Raw genomic sequence first — 22287 nt, 5'->3', positions numbered from 1 at the left:
TCAAAGAATATGAATATGTGTGGTCAAAAAACGGGAGAATATATGTAAGAAGAAACGATACGAGCCCATTCATTCATATTTTAGACGAGGAGGATATGAAGAGGAAAATAAATTAATTATTTTATTCATACAGTATAGTTATGTTTAACACTCACAACACTATATAAGTGTTGTGAGTGTTAAACATAACTATCTGTATGAAACAAGTGTAAAAATTTTGTGCTTATGTGCAGATGATGTTTACTGAGCGAGTCACATCTAGTTGTTCTTATCCTTTACTACAAATGAACAAATTTCTATGTCGGTATTCACAGAAAAAATATGGTTTTTTTATCGATTAGATTTAAAAACACACATAAATTTGAAATATTTTGTACGTGTATTATCTTATGTTTTGCAGTTATTTATTGTGGTGACGTATGGACATACTGCCGGTCTCAATATTGAAATGGTTATTACAACAAGCAATGACGATTTAAGTTACACGTCTCGATTTTACTTTTACAATATCATTAATACTATTAATATATTTTTGCAATATTATCGATTGGAAACATATAACTCACATATATCCACAAAATATATATCATATAATTATAAAATTTATGTCAGTAAATTACAATTAAATAAAAGGTTTATTTGAATTACTTTAGTGTTATTTTAATAATGTTTGATAGCGTATTTTTTTTCAACACAATACATAATTAATTCAGTACAATAGAGATTTTACAATAACATCTAAACATATTATTAATAAATGTGAATTATGAGCTTATTTACTTCATAATCTATAAAATATATATGAAACTAATACATTTCACAGAATCACAAAAAAAAAATTATCAGTCCCATTCATGGTCCGTACCCGACCCAAAGGTCTCCATGACACTTGCGGCATTTCCGCGTTGGATTGTCAGAGATATCCTTTGAGCCAGATACGAACCAGAAGCGCGATCATGACCCTTATCCGCAATGCACAGACTCAACTCTTTTATGAAGGATTTTGCTGCCGCTCCCCATACACCCGTAGTCTCAAAAGCAACGGGAATGAAGATGTAAGCTGGTTCGAGAATCTTATACTTTGAATGATTGATTCTAGCCGCAGTTTCTACGGCCGAACCAACCACACAAGTCGTATCCCGCAGATGAGACACAGCAAACGTGCTCACGCAAGTTGCATCCCATATCAAACAGCGCCCCCTCTTCCAAGGCACGAAAGTCAGACCATCAGGCCGTTTCCCTTCCGACCGATTTAGACCAGGTGGCTCCAGTACTCAAGGGATATCACTACTACGCATTGCCCTTCGGATGATATCGTTGAAAGCATGGTGTCTAGGAAACCTTCCAGTACACCTTAAGCAGCTCAGTCCGTGATGACCCATGCAATCCAAAAGTGCCCCATAAATGTACCGATGCTGTTCACAAATATTGCGTCCCAATCTGAGTCCCATTGCAATATGCAAAGAGTTGTCGTCGAGAAGAGTTCCCAATTGAGGCGATGGTAATGCATGGAGCCACAAGCCCGACTCAGGTGCAGAAGCCGCTCTAATTCTCGCCAAATTAGCTCCGTTGATAAATTATTTTAATCTATATGTATACTAGTCTTCTGAAGTCAGTCTTAAGAAGATAGTCTTCTGAATTTAACACAGTATAATATATTACAAAATTACGCTGGAAACACATTAGACTTGGCATTTTGTAATTTACCATTAAATATTAAGCCATGTGACAGATCATTGGTAAGATTAGATTTAGCTCATCCAATTTTCACCATAGATATATACGATCTAACAATATCACCTTTAAATGAATCGATATCATTAAAGCGAAATTTTATGAAAGCAGATTACGTCGCATTAAATGATTATTTCCGTAAATATGATTGGAGTACGTTTTCATCACTTAGAAATGTGGGTGATATGACCACAGCGCTGTATCACATTATAGAAAAAGCTATAGATAAACATGTACCACAAACTAAAAGCCGTAATAATATTTCATATCCCATTTGGTATAGTCAGGTACTTATAAAAATAATTCATGAAAAGATGAAAGTGCACGCTAAATGGAAAATAACAGAAACCGACGTAACTATGATGAATTTACCTTATTACGCAGAAGACAAAAAATTTTTTAAAAACGTTGTTACAATACATATATTAGTAATATTCAAACTAGTATTAAAACTAAACCAAAAGTTTTATGGTCATATACAAAAAGAATGCGCGGTAGCTCTAATTACCCTAGCATGCTATCATATGAGGGATCTAAATACAAAGACAGCAATCAAATTTGTAACGCATTTAACATGTTTTTTAAAAGTGTATTTGGAAAACCAATTTCGACTGATTCTCAACTAAAGTTCAAAACAATAAAGAGAGCAAAGACTCCATATTTAAGATGCATATTTCAGTAGCAGTAGTGGACAGGCAATTGAAGGCACTCAATACATCCATAAGCTCAGGCAGTGATGGTACTCTACCTATATTCTGGTCTTCGTGTGCATCATCTCTGGCCCTTCTTATTTCGAATATTTTTAATATGTCATTAAAAGAAGGCGTATTTCCCTCAATTTGGAAAAAGGCATATATAGTGCCTATTCATAAAAAAGGATCTCGAACATATGTCGAAAATTATAGAGGTATTTCTATATTAAATACAATCGGAAAAGTATTTGAAAAAATAATATATAATCTGCTGTATCCTGTTATCAAAAAAGGTATCTCTAATCATAAACATGGTTTTCTCAGAAGTAGTTTGATGGTGACAAATCTCACTTGTTTCTTTGACTTTGTACTATCAAATATGGATGGAGGTGGACAGGTTAACGTGATTTACACTGATTTCGAAAAAGCTTTTGATCGTGTGGATCATGTCATTTTGTTATAAAAGGTATTTGAGTTAGATATTAGGGATGATTTACTGAGATGGATACAGTCGTACCTAATGAACCGTTCACAAGCTGTTGTGGTTGGTGGATATCGATCCGACTTTTTGAAAATTCCTACAGGAGTGCCCCAAGGCTCACATTTAGGACCATTATTTTATAATGCGTTCCTATATGACATAGTCGATAGTTTTAAATTTAATTCTAATTATCTTATGTATGCGGACGATAAAAACATTTTCCGTAAAATAAATACTAAATAAGATTGCTTGAATTTGCAGTTAGATTTAGATAATTTAATTAAATATTATGAGAATAATCATATTACATTAAATATAAATAAGACTAGAATAACATTAGAAGAATAAGAGACAATAAACATAAACGTACGAACAACAAAAATAATAATGTTATCAACCCAAAACTCAAAAAAGACCACTGCTTCAGATGTGAAAATAAACAGAAATATAGTAATTATGAATGCAAAACCATAAATCATAATTGCAAAGCATGTGACACAATCTGCCATTTCGAGTCATGCTCGGGATATTGTCACTACTAGACAACATTCCGAATACAGTTGTCTTCGATGACATTGCAGTAACAGGGAAAAATAACAGCGAACACCTAAAGACTCTGACGTCAGTATTCAAAAAATTGCCAGAAGTTGGCCTCAAAGTTAACTTAAAAAAATGAATTTTTCTCCAACCCGAAATTAAATATCTTGGACACATAATTAACGCACGTAGTATACATCCAACTAAGACAATAAAAATGATGCAATCGCTAAAGCTCCAGCACTAAACAATACTAAACAATACTAAAGAACTACGATCTATTTTAGGAATGGTCAACTATTATGAACGATTCATTTCGCACTTACATACTCTTTGTTCAGAATTGCACGAGTTAATATCTTCACGAAAAAATTGAAATGGACGAAAGAATTACAAACCACATTTGAAAAGGTGAAAATTTGCTTAACAAAAATAAGACCTCTGATAGTTTTTGACGATAAACGAATGCTTTATCTAGCATGTGATACTTCCGAAAAAGGACTTGGGGCTGTTCTTTTCCGCAAAGAACACAATATTGAACAACCGGTCGCATACACTTCTAGAACATTAAAACCTGCAAAAAGCAAATACTCTGTAATAAACCGGAAACCATTAATCATCTACTTTTGTATCAATAAATTTGATCAGTTCTCAAGAGGAGTCCATTTTACATTAGTTACAGACCACAAACCTTTAATCTACCTTTTAGGCCCACAAAGAAATTCGCCTAAACTTGTTAATAACAGATTGGTGAGATGGGCGTTAGCAATTGGGCGTTATAATTATCACATTGAATATCGAAAGAACTTTGACCAAATACCGTCTGAAGGTGAACAAACTGTATACAAAATAGGTACACGACTGCAAGGGGTAAAAATTATTGATTTTACGCTTTCAGAGAAATTGATTAAACAGTAGACAAAAAGATCCCGTCCTCCATCCGTATCCAAACATTAAACTTGAATATAATGTCAATGAATATAATAGTCATCTAAAACCTTACTATCGAAAACGTGAAGAACTTGTCATCGAAAATAAAATTATAATGGGGAGGAAGAATTATAATTCCACAAGGGATAGAAAAAGCTGTATTATACTACCTCCATCAAGGTCATCCAGGCACATCTGCTATCCGAGCTATGAATAGATGTTGTCTGGTGGCCCTCCATAGATGAAGATAAAGATAAACTTTGCCATAAATGTCAAGAAAACAGGCCGAATGATCCAGAACTCCCAATTTACTCTTGGTCTATCCCAGAGAAAAATTGGTTAAGAATTCATATTGATTTTGCTGGTCCTTTCGAAGGGAAATATTGGGTAGTAGTAGATGATGCTTTATCGAAATGGATTGAAGTACGACCAATGACTAAAACTACTACAGTAAAACTATGTACTAAATTGGATAGAATATTTACTACCTTCGGCCTACCCAAGATTATTGTATCTGACAATGGTCCACAATTTACATCGCATAAGTTTGAAAAATATTGGACTTTTGCATATTCGGGTATTACCGTACCATCCTCGCTCCAACGGATTATTTTATAAGAAACTGTAAGAAACAGTCAGACAAATATTGTAAGTAAATCATATTAATTGGAGAGAGAGAGAGATTACAACCTCATCACGTACATATTTTAAAAAACATATTAACATGTGACACCTTCATGTCTTAGACTTAAATATACATATTGTCATGTGAAATTGCATTTTATTAAAGTTCTGATAGGGTATTTTACTAGCAATAGGCAGGGGGGGAAAATATTGTTAGTAATGAGGTCTGACAACTCTCATTGGTAACAACAGGTAACACTGAATTTTGTATTTGGAATGTTCTTTTTCTTTTTTAATTTGTTTTTTTTTTCTATTCAATATATGAAGTCTTACACTGAAATATAAGTATTGAGCAATACGCACGAGTGCTGAAGTTATGGTAAGTTAATGGAGGCCACTTAAAAATCAACGCTGTATAGGTGCATCTCGCTAGAGGTGTGCGTTATACAGAGTGTAAAGGACAGGTTGGCAAAAACAGAAACCGTGGATTCAAACTAAAAATCAGTGGAAATTCTTTCTAGAAAAATTCAATTTTTCCCCTTCCTTTTTTTCATTTAGAAACGTAATGATATGATGATATTATGTTATAATATAAATATTTCATAGTGAAATACTAAATACCAAAAACACTAATACGTACATATTAAAATTCTACCGCGAATCAGCTGTGCAAGGTCAATGCCACAAGCAATTGGAAGGGTAGGGGAAGGGATTGTTACTAATAGAGACTAAGGATTCAATAACTAGCAATACGACTACGTAGTACCCCCTGGACATCATCATATTGAATTCTAGGTGTATTCATCACGATAAGCTAACTGTTCGCGATATTCATAGTTATTTACGATATTTATCTTGTAATTGTTACGTTTTATAGTTAGTTGTAAATAATAGATCTAAGTTTGTTTTTTCTCATAGCTTTTAAGTTAAATAAACTATTCTTTGTATCGTGTTTTACTTCTCATAAGTAGAAATAAGAATAATTATAAATAGATAGTTTGTATTTAATAGAATTAAGTTTAATTGAAAAATAAATAGGCACCCAAGAGTGCTACTCAGAATAGTTCGCGCCTCCCTTTCACACTCGCTCTATCTCGCTCGCACCACTTACCAACGTTGGTTAGTAGAGATGGGCAATCCACCTGGGTGGGTTTAAAGTCTGGTGGGTAAAAACCGGGTGTTTTGGGTTTATTGGGTTTAAACCCCATAAACACCCAAATTTTTGGGTGTTTATGATTTTGTACTTCATCATCGTCATCTCAGCCGCAAGACGTCCACTATACTGGACATAGACAATATTATTATGCAGCCTACAGAATAAAAAACTTTTAATTTGATTTTGAGTTTATTAAGAAAGAGATGAAAGTAAAATGTAAAACTACAGTCAATCACTGTCAGATTCAGAGTTATTACAAGCGATGAATTGTATAGGTTCGATAGGCTCTATTTCGTCTAAACTGTTATGTTCATTTACTTGCTCAATGAAAGCTTCTAAGGTATTTTCTTCATTAAACTGAATGTCCTCGCATTCAGCTTTATGTTTAAGATTCCAGTTATAACAAATGAATGAAATTTTTTCAGTTCTTTCAGTTGTAAGTCGATTTCTTTTGTTATTATGTATGTAGCCTTGGATACTAAAGGAACGCTCAGTGGCTGCCGAAGTACAGGGAGCTGATAGAATACGAATCGCTACTTTGCTTAACTCAGTGGAACCACAAATACCTTTCCACCATATTAGGGGCTCAATGCTATCTAATGAGCTCCATACAAATCCTCTGGCCCAAAAGTTTTCTTTAGCTTTATAACACGCCAAATCTGCCATTACATTTGACAAACTTAAGTGTTGGCTTAAATTGTAGATAAACTCCATACCCTTAAGTTCTTCCTCTTGAGTAAGTTCGACTCCTAGAGTCCTGGGGTCTAGAATATATGCTGCAAAATGTATTGGCCTCATTGCCATATTGCATCTTGAAGATACTGATGTTAGAATCTGCTGTTTGCTTTCTTCGCTCAATGTCGAAATCTCATTTAATGCAAAACGTATCTTAGCTTGTACATCTCTAAATGTAATGTATGTGCGATGCAAACGATTCTGGTCGCTCTCTAAGTAAAATATGCTTTCAGTGACTGGTTCCAAAATACTTATACATTCCCCTGTCTTCGTCCAGAAATCATCACTTAGAATTAAATCTTTAATATCTCTTGAAATTACCACATCTTCTCTAACTGTTAATATTTGCAAAGCTATCTTATTTGCTTTCAAACTTTTTAACGAAGTAACATGACTTCCCCATCTTGTAGCACAAGGCAATTTTAGTGTTTGTGTAGAATCTTCACCCTGCCTTGATTTTATCAACAAGGAACTTAATCGTTGACTCCTTTTAACAGTTTTTATTATATTTATGGCTTGCATAATAAACACAGTTACTTCTTGTATCTTTACAATATCTTGGCACAACAAGTTAAGGATATGTGCACAGCAACCGAGAGGAACAACATGTGGATATTTGAGTTTTGTTAATTCGAATGCCTTTTGTATATTTCTAGCGTTATCGCCAATAAGTACAAGAAACTTATTTGCTCCATACACTTTCATTACTTTTTCAACTTCTTGGCTAAGGTATTCACTAGTGTGAGGATTACTTTCTGTATTCAAACTTTTAACGTATGCAGGTTGAGGTTTTGATATAAGAAAGTTTATTATTCCTTCATTTCTTAAATTAGACCAGCCATCGCACTGAAGGTGTAAGTAACTACAAGCATTTAGTTCCTCATTTAACTCAAAACGCATTTCTCTATATATTTTATCTAAGTATTTTGTCGCTAAAGCTTTACGTGAAGGTATTTTAAATTTTGGTTGCAATTTTTCGAAAAATTGTATCCATAAAGGATGTTGCACCATCGATAATGGCGTCCCTGTTACAAATATAGCTCTCGCTAATTCTGTTTTTATATGATCATCGGTGTCTTGAAACTCAGCATTTATTGTAGTGTTAGCAGACGACGAGGGGCTTATAAAAGAATCATTTGTCTCTATCTCTGACAGTCCAGACATTTTGGTTTTGGACGAGCTATCTTTTATAAGTTTCATAGAGTCTTTTAATGTTTCTGGAGATTTTGGACAAGTGATAAGATGTTGAAGCATTTTGGCAGCATTACTGAATTTGTAGACCTTATTACAAAGCTTGCAAGAAACAGACTTGTTTGGTAAAGTACGGTAGTGCTCCCATATGCGTAAATCTTTAGGTCTCCCCATTGAACCTAAAAAAATGAACGATGATTAGTTGGTCTGACGAAAATTCAACAATAGAGTGCCTATTTTTTTACAATGATTATTTCTTGTTATTTACAATAAATTTATTAAAAAAATAATAAAATAAATACAAAAAACCTTTGTAAAATTACATCTCCTCGGAGGATTAAACGCAGACGCTAGTTTATTATCGTATTGTTCTGTATTTTTCTCAGCAACTTCTTTAATTCGATTAGGTACTTACGCATATTATGTTAAAAATAAATATCTAGTACACATCTTAGGCTATCCACCATTATTATCCAATGACGACTCTCAGCTAACTATGCACTATCATCCAAAATAAACGTGTATGGAAAATTTTATCCCAGTCGGTTGAGGATTGAGGATAATTGCATCAACATACGAACATACCTACATACTTTTATTTACATAACGCAAGCTAAATAAAAGCTTGTAATAATACATCTAATTTTAAGTTAAAATTGTTAAGTGATCATGATATAATTGTATCATTCAAAAATCCACTTACCTTTAATTATTTCTTGTTAAGTATAAATATTATTTCAAATCTGCTCCCTTAATATGCACTTTTTTACTGCTTTTCCTACCTAACACGTTACCAGGAAGTCACGTTACCAGAGTCAGAGTAATAGTGAACACGTTTGACAGTGATTGTCGTCGCCTCATATTCAGCGTCGACGAATAGGGGAATCCCCAGTCATAATGTATTGCATGCGTGGCGGTCTTACTTCAAATCCATAAACAAAGAGATAATTACAGAACTCGATACTAGATGGCGCTGTTTTTGTTTGAAGAAAGTTTGCGGGCTAAAATACATAGAATTTCATCAATGACTTCCACAAAGAACAACATTTCTGTTTTTTCTAAGTCCGTATCTCTTCCGTATATTTCATAAGATATAAGCTTGGGCTACATTGTTATGCAACGTGATTTTGTCGCTGTCTTGCTAGCAGGGTTGACAGATATACGATTTAAATCGTACTCATACTATTATTTGTCTATTTTTTAATGTACGATCGTAAAGATTATGATCGTAATTCGCACAAAAACATACGACTTTTTGGTTACCTGGCAACATTTTTATTATGAAACGAACATGCTCACATCATCAGTCACATGCAACAATTTATTGGGGATTTCCCCTTCACATCTGGCAGTCCTGCTTGCTAGAATATAGGTAAGTCAGCCACAGTTACTGACGATCGATATTTAAAGGGTATTGTTTTTGTGCTAAATATTTCATAAAAACGTTATTTAATACTTTGTGGATTATTAATTTAGTTGATAATCACTGGAAGTAAAATGGATGCTAATTTGAGAGATCAAGATCTTCGTATAAAACAGTTAATAAAAGAAAATCTACGTAAGTACTCTTTTTATACCTAGGTAGGTAAGGTATAATAAACACAAAAGGTACTTAGATCGCGTGTGTTCGAAGCATTTATTCTAATAAATTTAATTTAAAATTGTAGAAAGAAAAAAATGTCTGCCAAGCCGTAGCCGAAGCCGATCTCCAAATATATTTGGCGATAGTGAGACCCAGTGTCCAGATGATTTACCCAGCGTTGTCGCAACAAAGAAAAAAAACGAGGATAAAGTAAAAGAAAATTTACTGAAAGAAGAAACAAACTGTTCTAAATGCTTAATTTATGGAGAAGAGGATAAAAGAAATGAGTATTTCGGACTGTTAGTGGCTCAAGAATTTAAATATATACGGCCATGTGTGCGAACGAGGTGTTATGAAGAAATTTTAAAGTATCTACGGGAAGCAAAAGGCCAACATGTTGATCAACTGCAACATGAAAACACTGAAAATTAATTACTTTCATTTTATTATATATAGATTTTTAAAATTTCCTGAAATATTATTAGTTAACGTTTTATTTAATATTGTAGAATTGATCAATACAATTTATAAAAATAATTTATTGGTATTACTTACATATTTTCAAAAAAATACGTAAAAACCTATTTTTTTGGGTGATTATGGGAGTTTATGGGTGTTTATTGGGTTTTTACCAAAGCACCGGGTTTAAACCCGGTGCTTTGCCCATCTGTATTGGTTAGTAATAGATAACGTGCAACCGGGCGGGGTATAAATATAGGCCGCCTACGCCGTTGGCGGCATGACCAGAAGACTTCTCTCCGATCGAGATAATAAGAAGAAAATTCTTCTGAGCAGCACAACGGGACTTCATAAGAAGATTGGCTATTTTTATTTCTCCAGTCTGCACCACAACATACAACCCCAATCCAAAGCGGGTCAGTCGAAGGTGGCCCGCACACTAACTGACCTGTCTTTTCATACTCATTTATCATATCTCACTGGTGCCCTGTCGGTATATACCGTTATTACGGGCAGTGTACCATTTAATTGTCATCCATTAAAAAGCGTCACAAACTTACGGAAAAGCGCCATTGAGCGCGCGTTGTGCGTATCATGCGTCGTGTGGATCGTAAAAATTCTAATACATTGCGCGGCGTCAAAACTAAAAATCGTTAATTATATGCCTATGGCGGGAAAATAATCTGCTATCTATTTCAGTTTATTCATCTGAACTGGCTGTTTACGTTATTGTTCTTAATCTCCATTATTAACAGTTAAAGACAAGGTCTTTACCAAGGAGATTTGTTAGAAGACCTCTCTATGTTAAATATTGTTTAATGACAGGACTAATAGCCTTATTACTAGCAATATACAAAAATATATAGAATTATATATACATATGTATAAGAATTTAGAAAATTGATTTAGATTAGGCGGCGTGACGTGTAAAACGTAGTCCAAAAAATCAGACAAACTGGAAATATTTTACTTTTGAAAATCACATAAAAAATAAAACACTAAAACAAAATAATGCTTATAATTTAAAACTGTTTTATTTTAGAGCCCTGACCAAAAAGTTAACTTTTAAAATAGCACACACATATGATGAGAATACAAATGCCTAATGTAAATTTACTAAATATAAGTAGGTAATTAAAAATATAATGATGCGTAACTCTGCACAATGGTGCTTTTACAAACAGGTTAGTAGGCTGAAACTTCAGGCGGCAGGTTTTAGGGGTGGCAAATTCATTATTGTTTCTCACTTCAAAATTCAGACTAACCTAATAATTTATCTTGGTATGAACACTACATATTTACGTAGATATATAAAAAATAAGCTAATCGAAAAGAAAATTTCCCATGTTATTGTATTGGTCCGACCAGGCAGCGAATTTAGAGCCGTCCAATTCTCCGGCATGCTTGTTGCTTGACAACAGTTTATGAGACTGACCACCAATCTGCGCTCCGCATTCGTTGCACTTCCCTATCTGCATGGCACCACCACACTCACCAATGCAGTAGTAGTGACCATTTGGACATTTGTACCAATGGCCCGCTTTCATATTCATGGCTTTTACTACCATGTTTCGTTCTTCTATTGTAATTATATCCGACTTTAATACTTGCTTTAGATTTTCAATAGATTTTTTTGCAGCGTCATTGTTAAATATGCACTTAGTTATTATAGTCTTCTTTGCAACCGTAGTAGCCTGAATTACACTAGAGTTGTTTTTGATTGTCAAATAATTAGGATGATGCATGATTTGAGCGAGTTGAACAATTGAATTCAAGCGCTTTAATTCATTTCTGATGTCATCTTGTTGTTGGCGACTTATTTTAAGAACATTGTTGCTAATGACGTGACATAAAAATTCCATTTGATTCTGGACTTCCTTCTCAAATGTAGTAATATTTTTATTTTTGTATCCCATATAGTATTCGCCCATTATATCTAGTATTTCAAAGTATATAGATTTCATATTGAGATCTAATAGCGACATGGCTTTTGAAATCAATTTTCCCTTTTCAAATGCCCTTTGGTAATATATGTTTTCTGTAAAAAAAATATATATATAAATATGTTTATGACTATAAAATTTTTAATAAGATATATGTGATATTTTATAAAATAAGATTGATAGGGTTAAAAGTCGCTAACCTATCTGTCTGTCCGTTAGAGAGTCACTTATAATAATATATATTTTTCACAGCCTTTTTTATTCATCTTTTGTGTAGTGCAAGAATTGCTAATAGATTTTCTGGGTGGACAAAGTTTTTAAGTCTGGGCGGTGGCGGGCCATTACTTTTAGAGGTACCTACCTAACTAGGAAAATTATATATAAAGAAGAAAATTATATTAATTTTATTTATAACTTACTAAACATTAGATTTGAAACCAATTATTGTGATTTATGAAGAGGTGTTTTAAATTTTAGTCAATTTATTAACATTAGAAAATATCCATAAATTAACCAAAAATGAATAAACAGACAATTCGGTATTTGCCAATTCTAAAAATAGCTAATTTGTATTGTTTGCTTGTTTTTAGTTAGTTTGGTTTATTTTCAAGAAAAAAATGATAATATACTTAAGTATATATCTTAGAATATACCTAAGTACTACATAATGACTTTTCAACTCCAATAGGTACCTAATTAAATTACAATAGGTAGGTAGACATTGCATATTGATATGTTGATATACATTAAAATGAAGGTCTAATACATACTCATTATTAATTGTTCGTATTTTATATTCAACACAATGATTACTTCTGAAATTTCCTTTCGTTTTTGGTCAATATCTGCGTAATCGCCGAACACTCGTTTCTTAATGGGATTTATATCAGTAACAAACAAATGACTGATAAGATCTTTATATCTCTGTGTATTAATTATAGGTTTGCGACAGAAGGGGCAAGTACGTATGGCGATGCTCTCACTGTCTCCCATCATAAGGTTATCCATGTCGTCCACTTCGAGGACATGAGGGCAGTCCTCAAGCTGCACGAATCTGAAATATTAAAGGAAACAGTTGATAATATCTATCTAATCAGTGTTTCAGTTATGTTCAGTGTATATCGTAAGAAAATGTGAATACTAAAATTTTAATGTAATACTAAGGGATATCAAGAAATCACGGATACTTTGAATCAATTAAGTCCTTTTGAGGAAAAGATTGTTAATTAATGAGATCTAATGAGGTAAATATTTAATCAAGTTGGAATTAATACCTCATAGTCAAATATAAATTACACTTGAATTATTGAATCAGATTTTTCTGGTATGCACTTATTTTATTTCATTCAATAAATTGCTTAAAAATGTGTACTTGGCATCTTCGTCGAACTCGTCGCCGAGGAAGTCCCTGGGGAAGGTGTCCGGGCGGCAGTGGGCGCAGATGTCCGGGCAGCGCTCTCCGCACAGCCCGCGGCAGGGGTGGCCGCAAGCGAGCTGCCGTGAGCACTTCTCATTACAGGGAGCGCGGCTGCACTTCTCGCCGCAGCGGTTGCGGCAAGCGCTGTGCGGACACGAGCGCTCGCATTTTTCCTGTAATTTTTCCAAATAACAGTATTAGCCTTTCCGCTCCGCTTTTCACGAAAAAAACAGATGTATTGTTGCTCAAGTCCAATAAAGAACCCTGAAGTCTAAAAAAGTCGCCAAATTCGATGTTGTAGTAAACTGCTTATTCATGATGATCTTTTTAGGGTTCCGTACTAAATAGATACTAAGGAACCCTTATGGTCCGACTTTGTCCGTCCGTCTGTTCGTCTGCCACAACTCCATATCTCAGCAACTACTAATACTATCTACTTTATTGGAACAATTTTAATATATATAATTAGCCCACACATTTTTTAGTAGAAATAATTGAAAAAATATTTTTACTTTCTTTGCATTTAAATTTAATACTAAAAATTTCAATGTGAACTTACTAGTCCAAGTGGGGCATCATATGAAAGGGATAAATTTATCCCTTTAAAATTGATTTTTGTTTATTTTTTTGCTGTATAACTTTTGTCTTTTCAAATCCAATTTTCAACAAATTACGTACCTACATGAGGGAATGCGGCGCAGAAGGCGGTCTAAGCTAAAATTCGAAAAAGGACAATTACGTTTTATTACTACCCACCTGACAAGGAGTGCATGGTGCACCACAGGGTTTGCCGCACTGCGAATGGGGACACCTTATTTCACATTTCATTTTACATGGCGGACACAATTTGTTACATGGGTTTTCGCATCTAAAAAACAACAAATTCATTTTTATTAATATTATAAATGTGAAAGTTAATTTGTTTTTAAAGATTATGTTAATTTTTATTCAGTTTCTATGTAAAAACGAGAGATTAATGAACTCACTATGTTTTTGTTAACACAGTGCCTCGCCTCGCACTGCGGGCTGCTCATCAGGAGATGTGGCCTGCAGTACGAGGTGAGACGCTATAATGCAAAGGGTTAAACGTCCCTTGGACTTCCGGATGAAGTCGAATTGTCGGAAACGACAAAACACAATGAGTTCATTAATATTCCGTTGTTATATAGACATTGAGTTTATCTGTTTATAGCGCATTAACCAATCACTATGAAATGTACATATATATGCGATGGAGAAGTTTATAAGCCATTTTTTATCCCGGTTAGTAAATTTATCTCGACCACGCAGACGAGGCGTTGGTAAATAATATATGAAGCGGAAAAGTCTGTTTAAACGCGCTAATCTCTAGAATTACGAGTTTCAGTCGGATTTGAAAATTCTCGTTCAAAGGTAACATAAGGAATGTTATCTTTGAACAAGAATTTTCAAAATGCTTGCGTTCAGTACATAAAGTATCCTATATGCTAAATTAGGTTATAATCTACCCGTGTACAAAATTTCATTCAAATCTGTTCTAAACATCCGTCCATCCATCGTTACAAACTTTCGCATTTATTATATCAATAGGATTAACAGCTATAGTACATTACTGCAGCGGCCAGCAATTGAGGCATTGAAGGACGAACGTGCAAATGTGGGCCGAGGCGTAGCAGAGGCACACTTACGTGAGTCCATTAATGCCTAGTTGTGGCCAAGGCTTGTATAGTACTTTTCTTAAACAATGCGCGGAAATCAAAAACACAATTTTACTTTTTAAGTTCAATGACGAATAACGAACAATAATAATTTTTCACGCGCCATAATGATCTTTTGTTTTTTTCAATAAACAACTTTCTATTTGCAAGCTAGTTCGAAATTTAAATAAAACCTTTTATTAGTTACCTCCTTGGTAGCCATGTTTCAAAGTAAAAGGTCATTCTATTTTTAAATTACAGTAATTTATCTGGCCGCAAAACACGACAGATATGGATTTTTATACAACTTTTGCCGGCCGCTGCCCGCATGTATCTGGCCAGTACGGCAATTTTGATTTATCTCGAAGAAGATTGTCAAAATAATGCTCACATTTCCAAGCATGTTTGAGAAAAATAAATAATTACTAATAAGAATTGTAGAATATATTATAGGATTTGGTAAGTAAACGTATGGACTAATTTTAGATAACCTAAGATTTGATGCGTTACATAAAATACTTAAATCCAATGCTTTGTAGACAAATTGTGATTTTTATTATAGAACAACTGAAGGTCTTACAATGTACTCGTATTGTAAATATAGATTTACCAGTGGGAGACTTTTTACAAAAGTCGATTGCTTGGGTATCTATGTCCCATTCGTGTTTCAACTGTGAAGCAATTGTGTTTGCATAGCTGTGTTTCGGTTTGAAGGGTGGGATATGGCGTGAATGTACAGGGTACAGAGGAATAACACTTGAGGAATGACAACGCATGGGGGGTATCATGGGCGAAGTAGTATGTGTGTGTATTGTTATGTCCATGATACTGCTCATGTCTATAGGTGACGGTTACCACTTTCCATTAGGTGAGCCGTCAGCTTGTTTGCCATTCTAAGTTGTAAAAAAAAAAGATAGATGCTAAACACTTATTTGGCTTCCGTCTGAATATATATATGTAATTGTGTATATTACAGGTATAGTGTTTTTTTTTGCGTGAATAGAAATAGAATGGTAATCCCCCTTTCGCTATCCGTATTTTTTTATACCACCGAGATGGCAAACAAGCAAACGGCCTACCAGACGGTAAGCCTATAAACACCTCCAATACCAAGGGTATTACGCGCGCGTTGCCGAAGAAACCTCTTTACTCCCTTTTGAAGAACTCCATGCTGTAGTCTCTTAGGGAAACCTCGGCAGGGAATTCATTCCATAACCTGAGTATTCGTGGGACAAAATATATCTGAAACTGCGTTGTACGCGACCATTTAGGCTGCAGGGTATGAGGGTGAACTCCCTGTATTTCTGGTAATGGAACAGTTAGTCTTCATTACCTACTAACAGTCCTTCCCCCCTCCCCCCAGATTGTATTATTGTGCTGGTAGGTAAGTATATTACGTGTGTCCGCATATGTTCTGGCGATGGCAAGTATCCTGGCAAGGCTTGTGTATGCGGCCCTGATAACACTCTGAGCAAGTGCCGCTGCAGATGTGGTCACACTCTAGGGTCTGGTTGCACGGAGCTGTGCAATATTTCAATAGCATCTCGGTGTCGCTAGCACCTACCACGCAAATAAAAAAATACAATATTAAATTAATATAGTAGTAATAGTTTTTAGTGAATTTACTGGGTACAGAGGAATAACACCTAAGTCCTCAGGAATGGCAACGCATGGGGGGTATCATGGGCGAAACAGTATACTCTGTTATGTCCATGGTATTGCTTATGTCCATAGGCAAAGATTACCACTTTCCATCAGGTGGGCCGTCAGACTGACGGCCCACCTGATGGCTGACGGCCCGTCAGTTTGTTTGTCATTCTAAGTTGTACATAAAAAGGTGCCACTATTATTCTTAATCTATGGTACTAAAAACTTAAGATGTATCATATTTACTGTAGAAATGTTATTAAGATTTTTTAAATATTGAATACATATTAGCTTACCGTTTTTGATAAATGTTGAGATTACGTTGCAGGGAAGTTCACATAAATGCCCACAGGGCGCTCTGTACTTGTATGATACAAGGGCAGTACATTTTGCTGGATCACACTGCATGTTGCACCGACTGGGACAAATATGACCGCAAGGCAATATCCGAGTACACTTTTCTGAGCAATCCATACGCGTAGCATTTTTTTGACATTCAATTTTTATTTCATGACCACATTCCGGGATAACCTTGGTGACCTTCCAAAAGATTTGATATTTGTTTTATAATTATAATAAATAACCCTTGTATTATTATTATATACATAATTATATATTATTATTAGGTATTAAGCAGCGCATGTAGTCATAAACAGAGTTTGAACTGTATGTTCTGGACAACCAATAAACATACTTAAATACTTTTTGTTATTGTAAATGCGCGCGTATTGTAGATTATATGAATTAAAATATGTACAATTGACCCGGATTGCCTGCTCTCAGTTAGCTGCAACTTAAGGTAGTCAATCTGGGCTGATTAATTTAACCCAATTTATATTGAAAGTCTATACCGGTAGAAATTAACAACAAGATCTTACGATATTATTATTATTAATTTTATAAATATGACTACTGACAACTATTGAGAGTGCTTTGTATATAGAAGGTTTTACCAAATTATCTGCATTCCCTTTAAGGGGATATAGAATAATATTACACATATACGTTACAATAATGATAGAATTTCGTATCGCAAATATCATAAAATTTTTCTTACAAAAAAAAAAATCTTAATAAATGTAAATTTTTCACCCTGTGTAAAAAAAGCGACGTTGCCGCTTTAGTAAATTAGGATTTTTAATATCTAAATATCAGTGGTTTTAGTAAATAGTTGATTTTACTTTGTGATGCGTTGTTTGTGATGCAATGTTACCTACGCTAAAACCGACGGAGTGAGTGCGACCAACCAATGTGAGATAGAGAAAAGTATAATTATAGGATGTTTTACATGCAGTAAAAAAATTTAAGTATTTAATAATTTTATTTGTTTTAAATAATTTCATACTACTTCGACATGAAATCCCTTTTTTATCGTAACGTATATATCTAGTACTATGCCCTATAGGACTCTCTACTGTTGACTCTCTATGTTAAACTATACTCAATCAATTGGATTACCTAATTGATTTGCCCAACATAATTTTATAAGATGGTACAATAGTGAAAGATATTAGTATATATAATATTTGATAATATATAATATGTTTTAGGGTTACCACTTCCAATAAATAAATCGTAAACCTTTAAAAAATATGATAGTAGTTACAAGAAGAACTTTCAAGAAGTTCCAAACACATACATCTATGTAGATCATACAAAAGATTGTTATCTTCATACCTTAACATTACAATTTCCACATTCCTCGAAACACAGCTTCTTGCAATGGTGACCGCACGCTAGTGTGCGTGCACACTTCTTGCGGCATGGAGTATCATCGACATTCACACAGCAAGCGACTTTCTCAGAATGCGTACAACTGGACCTCTTCTTTTTTACCTGTAAAGACCTTTTCTAATTAATTTCTCTTTCTTGTTTTTGTACAAATTTGTTAAAACATAATTAAGTATTTGCCTAACCTATCCCAACCATACCACCATGAAACATCTTTTTATTCATGTGTAATGCCAAAACTGTAATGGCAAAAACGCCCCCTTTCTGCTGGGAATCCACACCAATACAGGCATGTTGTAAATTGTACCTTTTTAGCTTAACAGTATATGTACCGCATTTGTATATCTCAATACAACAACAAAAAAAAAACATTAACTACAGAGAAGGCATTACACACGAATCTACGTGCCAGATAAAACAATTTTCACAGCTATAATACACAATTTATTATATTATTCATTAACAAAGATTAATGTTACAGAATTCCTTGTAATAGTTAATGCTTAATTTACTTAAATAATAAGATTTCATGAAAAAGATGCCATTCTAAATAAATTTATTTTTGCCAAGATATTTTTATAATAACAAAGCTGACCTCTACGTCACAGTTGTCGCAGGTTTCGTGGCATTGTTTCAAACACTGATGGTTTCCACGGTTTCCTACCAGCGATGCAGAGCATCCCGCCTTTGCTCTGGCACATGGTTTCTTACAAACATACTGGAAGAAATAAAGTGAAATTACTTACACATCTTTAGAATTTTAAAGTACTAAACCTATTTTACACATTTTTAATAATATATATGTATTAGAAGTATTAAGCAGTCTATGGGGGATTAAACAGCCTATGTTTAGCAGTGGAGAGATAATGGCTAAGATGATGATAATATTTGATATACCTACAATATGATATATAGTTAAATGTAAATAAATACTCATAAATTGAGTAACAAGATAAAATATGCTCTGCAAGTATTTAACTCTTGAACACTTCCCTTAAGCAAATCCTTGAGGGGAATATTCAATATATATTTATATACCTAAACAATTCATTTATCATCTTGATATTTACATCCATATAGTCGTCAACCTCCTGACATATCTTCCTCTTCCAAGCAGCAGGACCACATAAAAAATCATTCATATAGGAATGCTCCTGCCTTCTTATAACTGTTAATTTAATAAATACCTAATAATAGTTACCTTCTCATGATTTGGATCGTCTTTCACATGGCAAAAACGAGTACATACATGTCCGCAGCTTTCTACACGGTACGTACACTTTATTGGACACTCTAGTTCGTCTATATTTTTATAACAATATTTCTCTACCTGAAAATATAGAAATCGAACTTTATTACTAAACGACTTTACTAGGTGCTGCGTGTCTTATGGTTTCTACACATAAACATATAAAATGGGTAATAAACAAACAAGAATAATTCAACATTGGACAGAATCGACTTCTAAGAGTACACAATAAAAGCAGATGTTTCCACTTATAATATTTAATACTAGTAACTCTTTTGGTGCGAGTTTGTGTCGTCTATCTGTCACAACGCAGCATCTATATATATATTATTACTGATTGGAATGTTTTTCTTTTCATATTGATGGTCCACAATACAATGGAAATAATAAAATAAAGTATTCTTTGTTTTTTTTTAGTGGGTCCCGAACATCAACTCAAAATATATATTATTTTATACTGTTTTACCTCATGTCCACAGTGAGGAAGTGTGACTGGTATTAAAGTTTTGCATTTAACGCTTTCATTAGGCTCCTGCCAGCAGGGTATGATCATGTCATGGCCACAGGGTAGACGTTTCTTAACAGGCATATTACATTTTTGACATTTTTCTTTACATGGAAGTGGGCACGCGTGTTCCAGCTCACAAATTGTCCTTAAAATTAAATGTATGCAAAATAATAATATAGCATAGAATGGGCCATCCCTTCCTTTCCCACCGTTGTCGTAAGAGGCGACTATGGGAATTTATCAAGAGATGGACAGTAGCGTCACCAAAAGCCTTACTATGATTACCAGTTCACCTGCCAAGCGTGGTAACTATTGGCAAAACCCGCTTTATATATATATATATATATATATATATATATATATATATATATATATATATATATATATATATATATACCTACGGCCACGGGAAAGGAAGGAGTGGTCTATTCTATGCTGTGACCTCACGGCCATATATATATATATATATATATATATATATATATATATATATATATATATATATATATACATGCAGACCCATACACCTTGTGGGAGGTGTATGGGTACTGTGGGAGGAAGGAGGTGGTCCATTCTGGTAAGAGCAGGTCTCCTCTCTCAAGATAGGGTGAATGGCGTGACCCTACGGTTGTTGCGGAGTAGTAATAAACCAACCGCAGCCACGCTCACCGGTTTAAGTCGTTTTTTTTCCCCCGAATGGGTGATAAAAAAAAGGTCAGCCTATGGCAACCCCATCCACGATGGATTCCAGTCGGTATACAATGGGGCTGTCAAACTCCATTGCTAATAATCCCTTTCCCCCCACACCAGTGAAGGATGATAGATGAGGTTGAAGTAGGTCAGTTAGCCTGCGTTGTTGCGGAGTAGTAATAAACCGGAACCGCAGCCACGTTACCGTTAGTCTATAGTATATATAAATAAAATGATTTGAACCACGTGGTGGTTTTTTAAGTCGAATAAAAGATTTTGAAATTGAAAAGTTTTATTTTAACGTTATAAACATTTGGCAGAAAAACAAAATATAAAATCACATGCATTTAATGAACAAGGGAAACGCGGGTCCCCCGAGGTGTGTGGGTCTATTGCCAAAAATCACATGGATTTCCCCACGAAAAAAATATAACTTTATGGTCTCTAAAACCTATTGTGACGAATTCAACAAGAGTTGTTCACGATGGATTCCAGTCGGAACCACGTGGAGGTCGACTATTACTACTATTGCTTGCAATGGAGCTGTCAAACTCCATTGCTAATAATCCCTTTCCCCCCACACCGAAGTAGTATTAATAGTAATTTAAAGTATGCTATCTAATAAATACACTTACCTTTCACACATCTTGTTACAGACCGAGTTCAAGTGAGACCGATCATATCCATGGCAAACTAGAGGAAAAATAAATGCATCTGTGCATTAACACAACAAACTACAGTTATAGTTTGACCAGTTTAATTTTGTGAACTAGTCACATTTTAATTAATGAGGCAACCACCTTCCCCATCCCATTAAAGCAAATAAAAATAATACTCTCAAAGTCACACAAAATTCAAGCTTTAATATCTATAGTATATATAAATAAAATCTGTTAAACTGTTATTTGACTCGCATTTACAACTAATTACTGTTTAGTGAACTATAAATAAACTTAAAAATAGTAAGTATAGCTAGGTACTAACGGTAGTTATGGTCCTATGACTTTCACATTGTAGTTTCAAGTCAGGTCCCAGCGATCCATTATTTTCTAAGGTAGTCCCGATTTTACACCACAGATCGCTATTATTTCTCAATATATCAATGTTTCCAAAAATATACATTCCTACAAACAATTATATACTTATTTAAAAATTTGGGTTTAAAAATATACATACATATATCCATTATATCTAATAATATTTTATAATCTCTAGTTAATAAGTATTTATCCATAGAGTTTAATTTCCAGGTTGTGGGAAAACCTTGGGATTGTCGTTTTAAGCGAGTGCTGAAGTGTTTTATTA

General features: G+C 34.2%; 2 protein-coding genes across 2 annotated transcripts in view; both read right to left on the bottom strand.

Moving 5' to 3' along the window:
- Positions 1-222: 222 nt before the first annotated feature.
- On the bottom strand, positions 223-9835 carry LOC128199998 (uncharacterized). The gene is made up of 2 exons (XM_052891743.1): positions 8784-9835; positions 223-8259 (listed from the first exon to the last, which is right to left on the bottom strand). The coding sequence occupies exon 2, from the start codon at positions 8252-8254 to the stop codon at positions 6383-6385; it is 1872 nt and encodes a 623-aa protein (XP_052747703.1). The 5' UTR covers positions 8255-8259; positions 8784-9835; the 3' UTR covers positions 223-6382.
- Positions 9836-11130: 1295 nt separating this feature from the next.
- LOC113520841 (NFX1-type zinc finger-containing protein 1-like) overlaps positions 11131-22287 on the bottom strand; it is a gene marked incomplete at its 5' end in the record, with an annotated part of 25009 nt that continues 13852 nt past the window's right edge. The window contains 13 exons of the mRNA XM_052891698.1: positions 11131-12159; positions 12835-13118; positions 13437-13654; positions 14238-14349; positions 16555-16717; positions 17101-17344; positions 18482-18640; positions 19131-19253; positions 19737-19865; positions 20251-20437; positions 21618-21696; positions 21832-21850; positions 21967-22106. Coding sequence (XP_052747658.1) covers positions 11444-12159; positions 12835-13118; positions 13437-13654; positions 14238-14349; positions 16555-16717; positions 17101-17344; positions 18482-18640; positions 19131-19253; positions 19737-19865; positions 20251-20437; positions 21618-21696; positions 21832-21850; positions 21967-22106 — 2573 coding nt within the window. The remainder of the gene's footprint in view (positions 12160-12834; positions 13119-13436; positions 13655-14237; positions 14350-16554; positions 16718-17100; positions 17345-18481; positions 18641-19130; positions 19254-19736; positions 19866-20250; positions 20438-21617; positions 21697-21831; positions 21851-21966; positions 22107-22287) is intronic.

This window comes from Galleria mellonella, unplaced genomic scaffold, assembly GCF_026898425.1.
Source record: "Galleria mellonella isolate WM207_F2 unplaced genomic scaffold, CSIRO_AGI_GalMel_v1 utg1432, whole genome shotgun sequence".
In the NCBI taxonomy this organism is placed as follows: Eukaryota; Metazoa; Arthropoda; class Insecta; order Lepidoptera; family Pyralidae; genus Galleria; species Galleria mellonella.
Note: the sequence above shows the minus strand (reverse complement) of the source record. Positions and strands in the feature narration are given on the sequence as shown.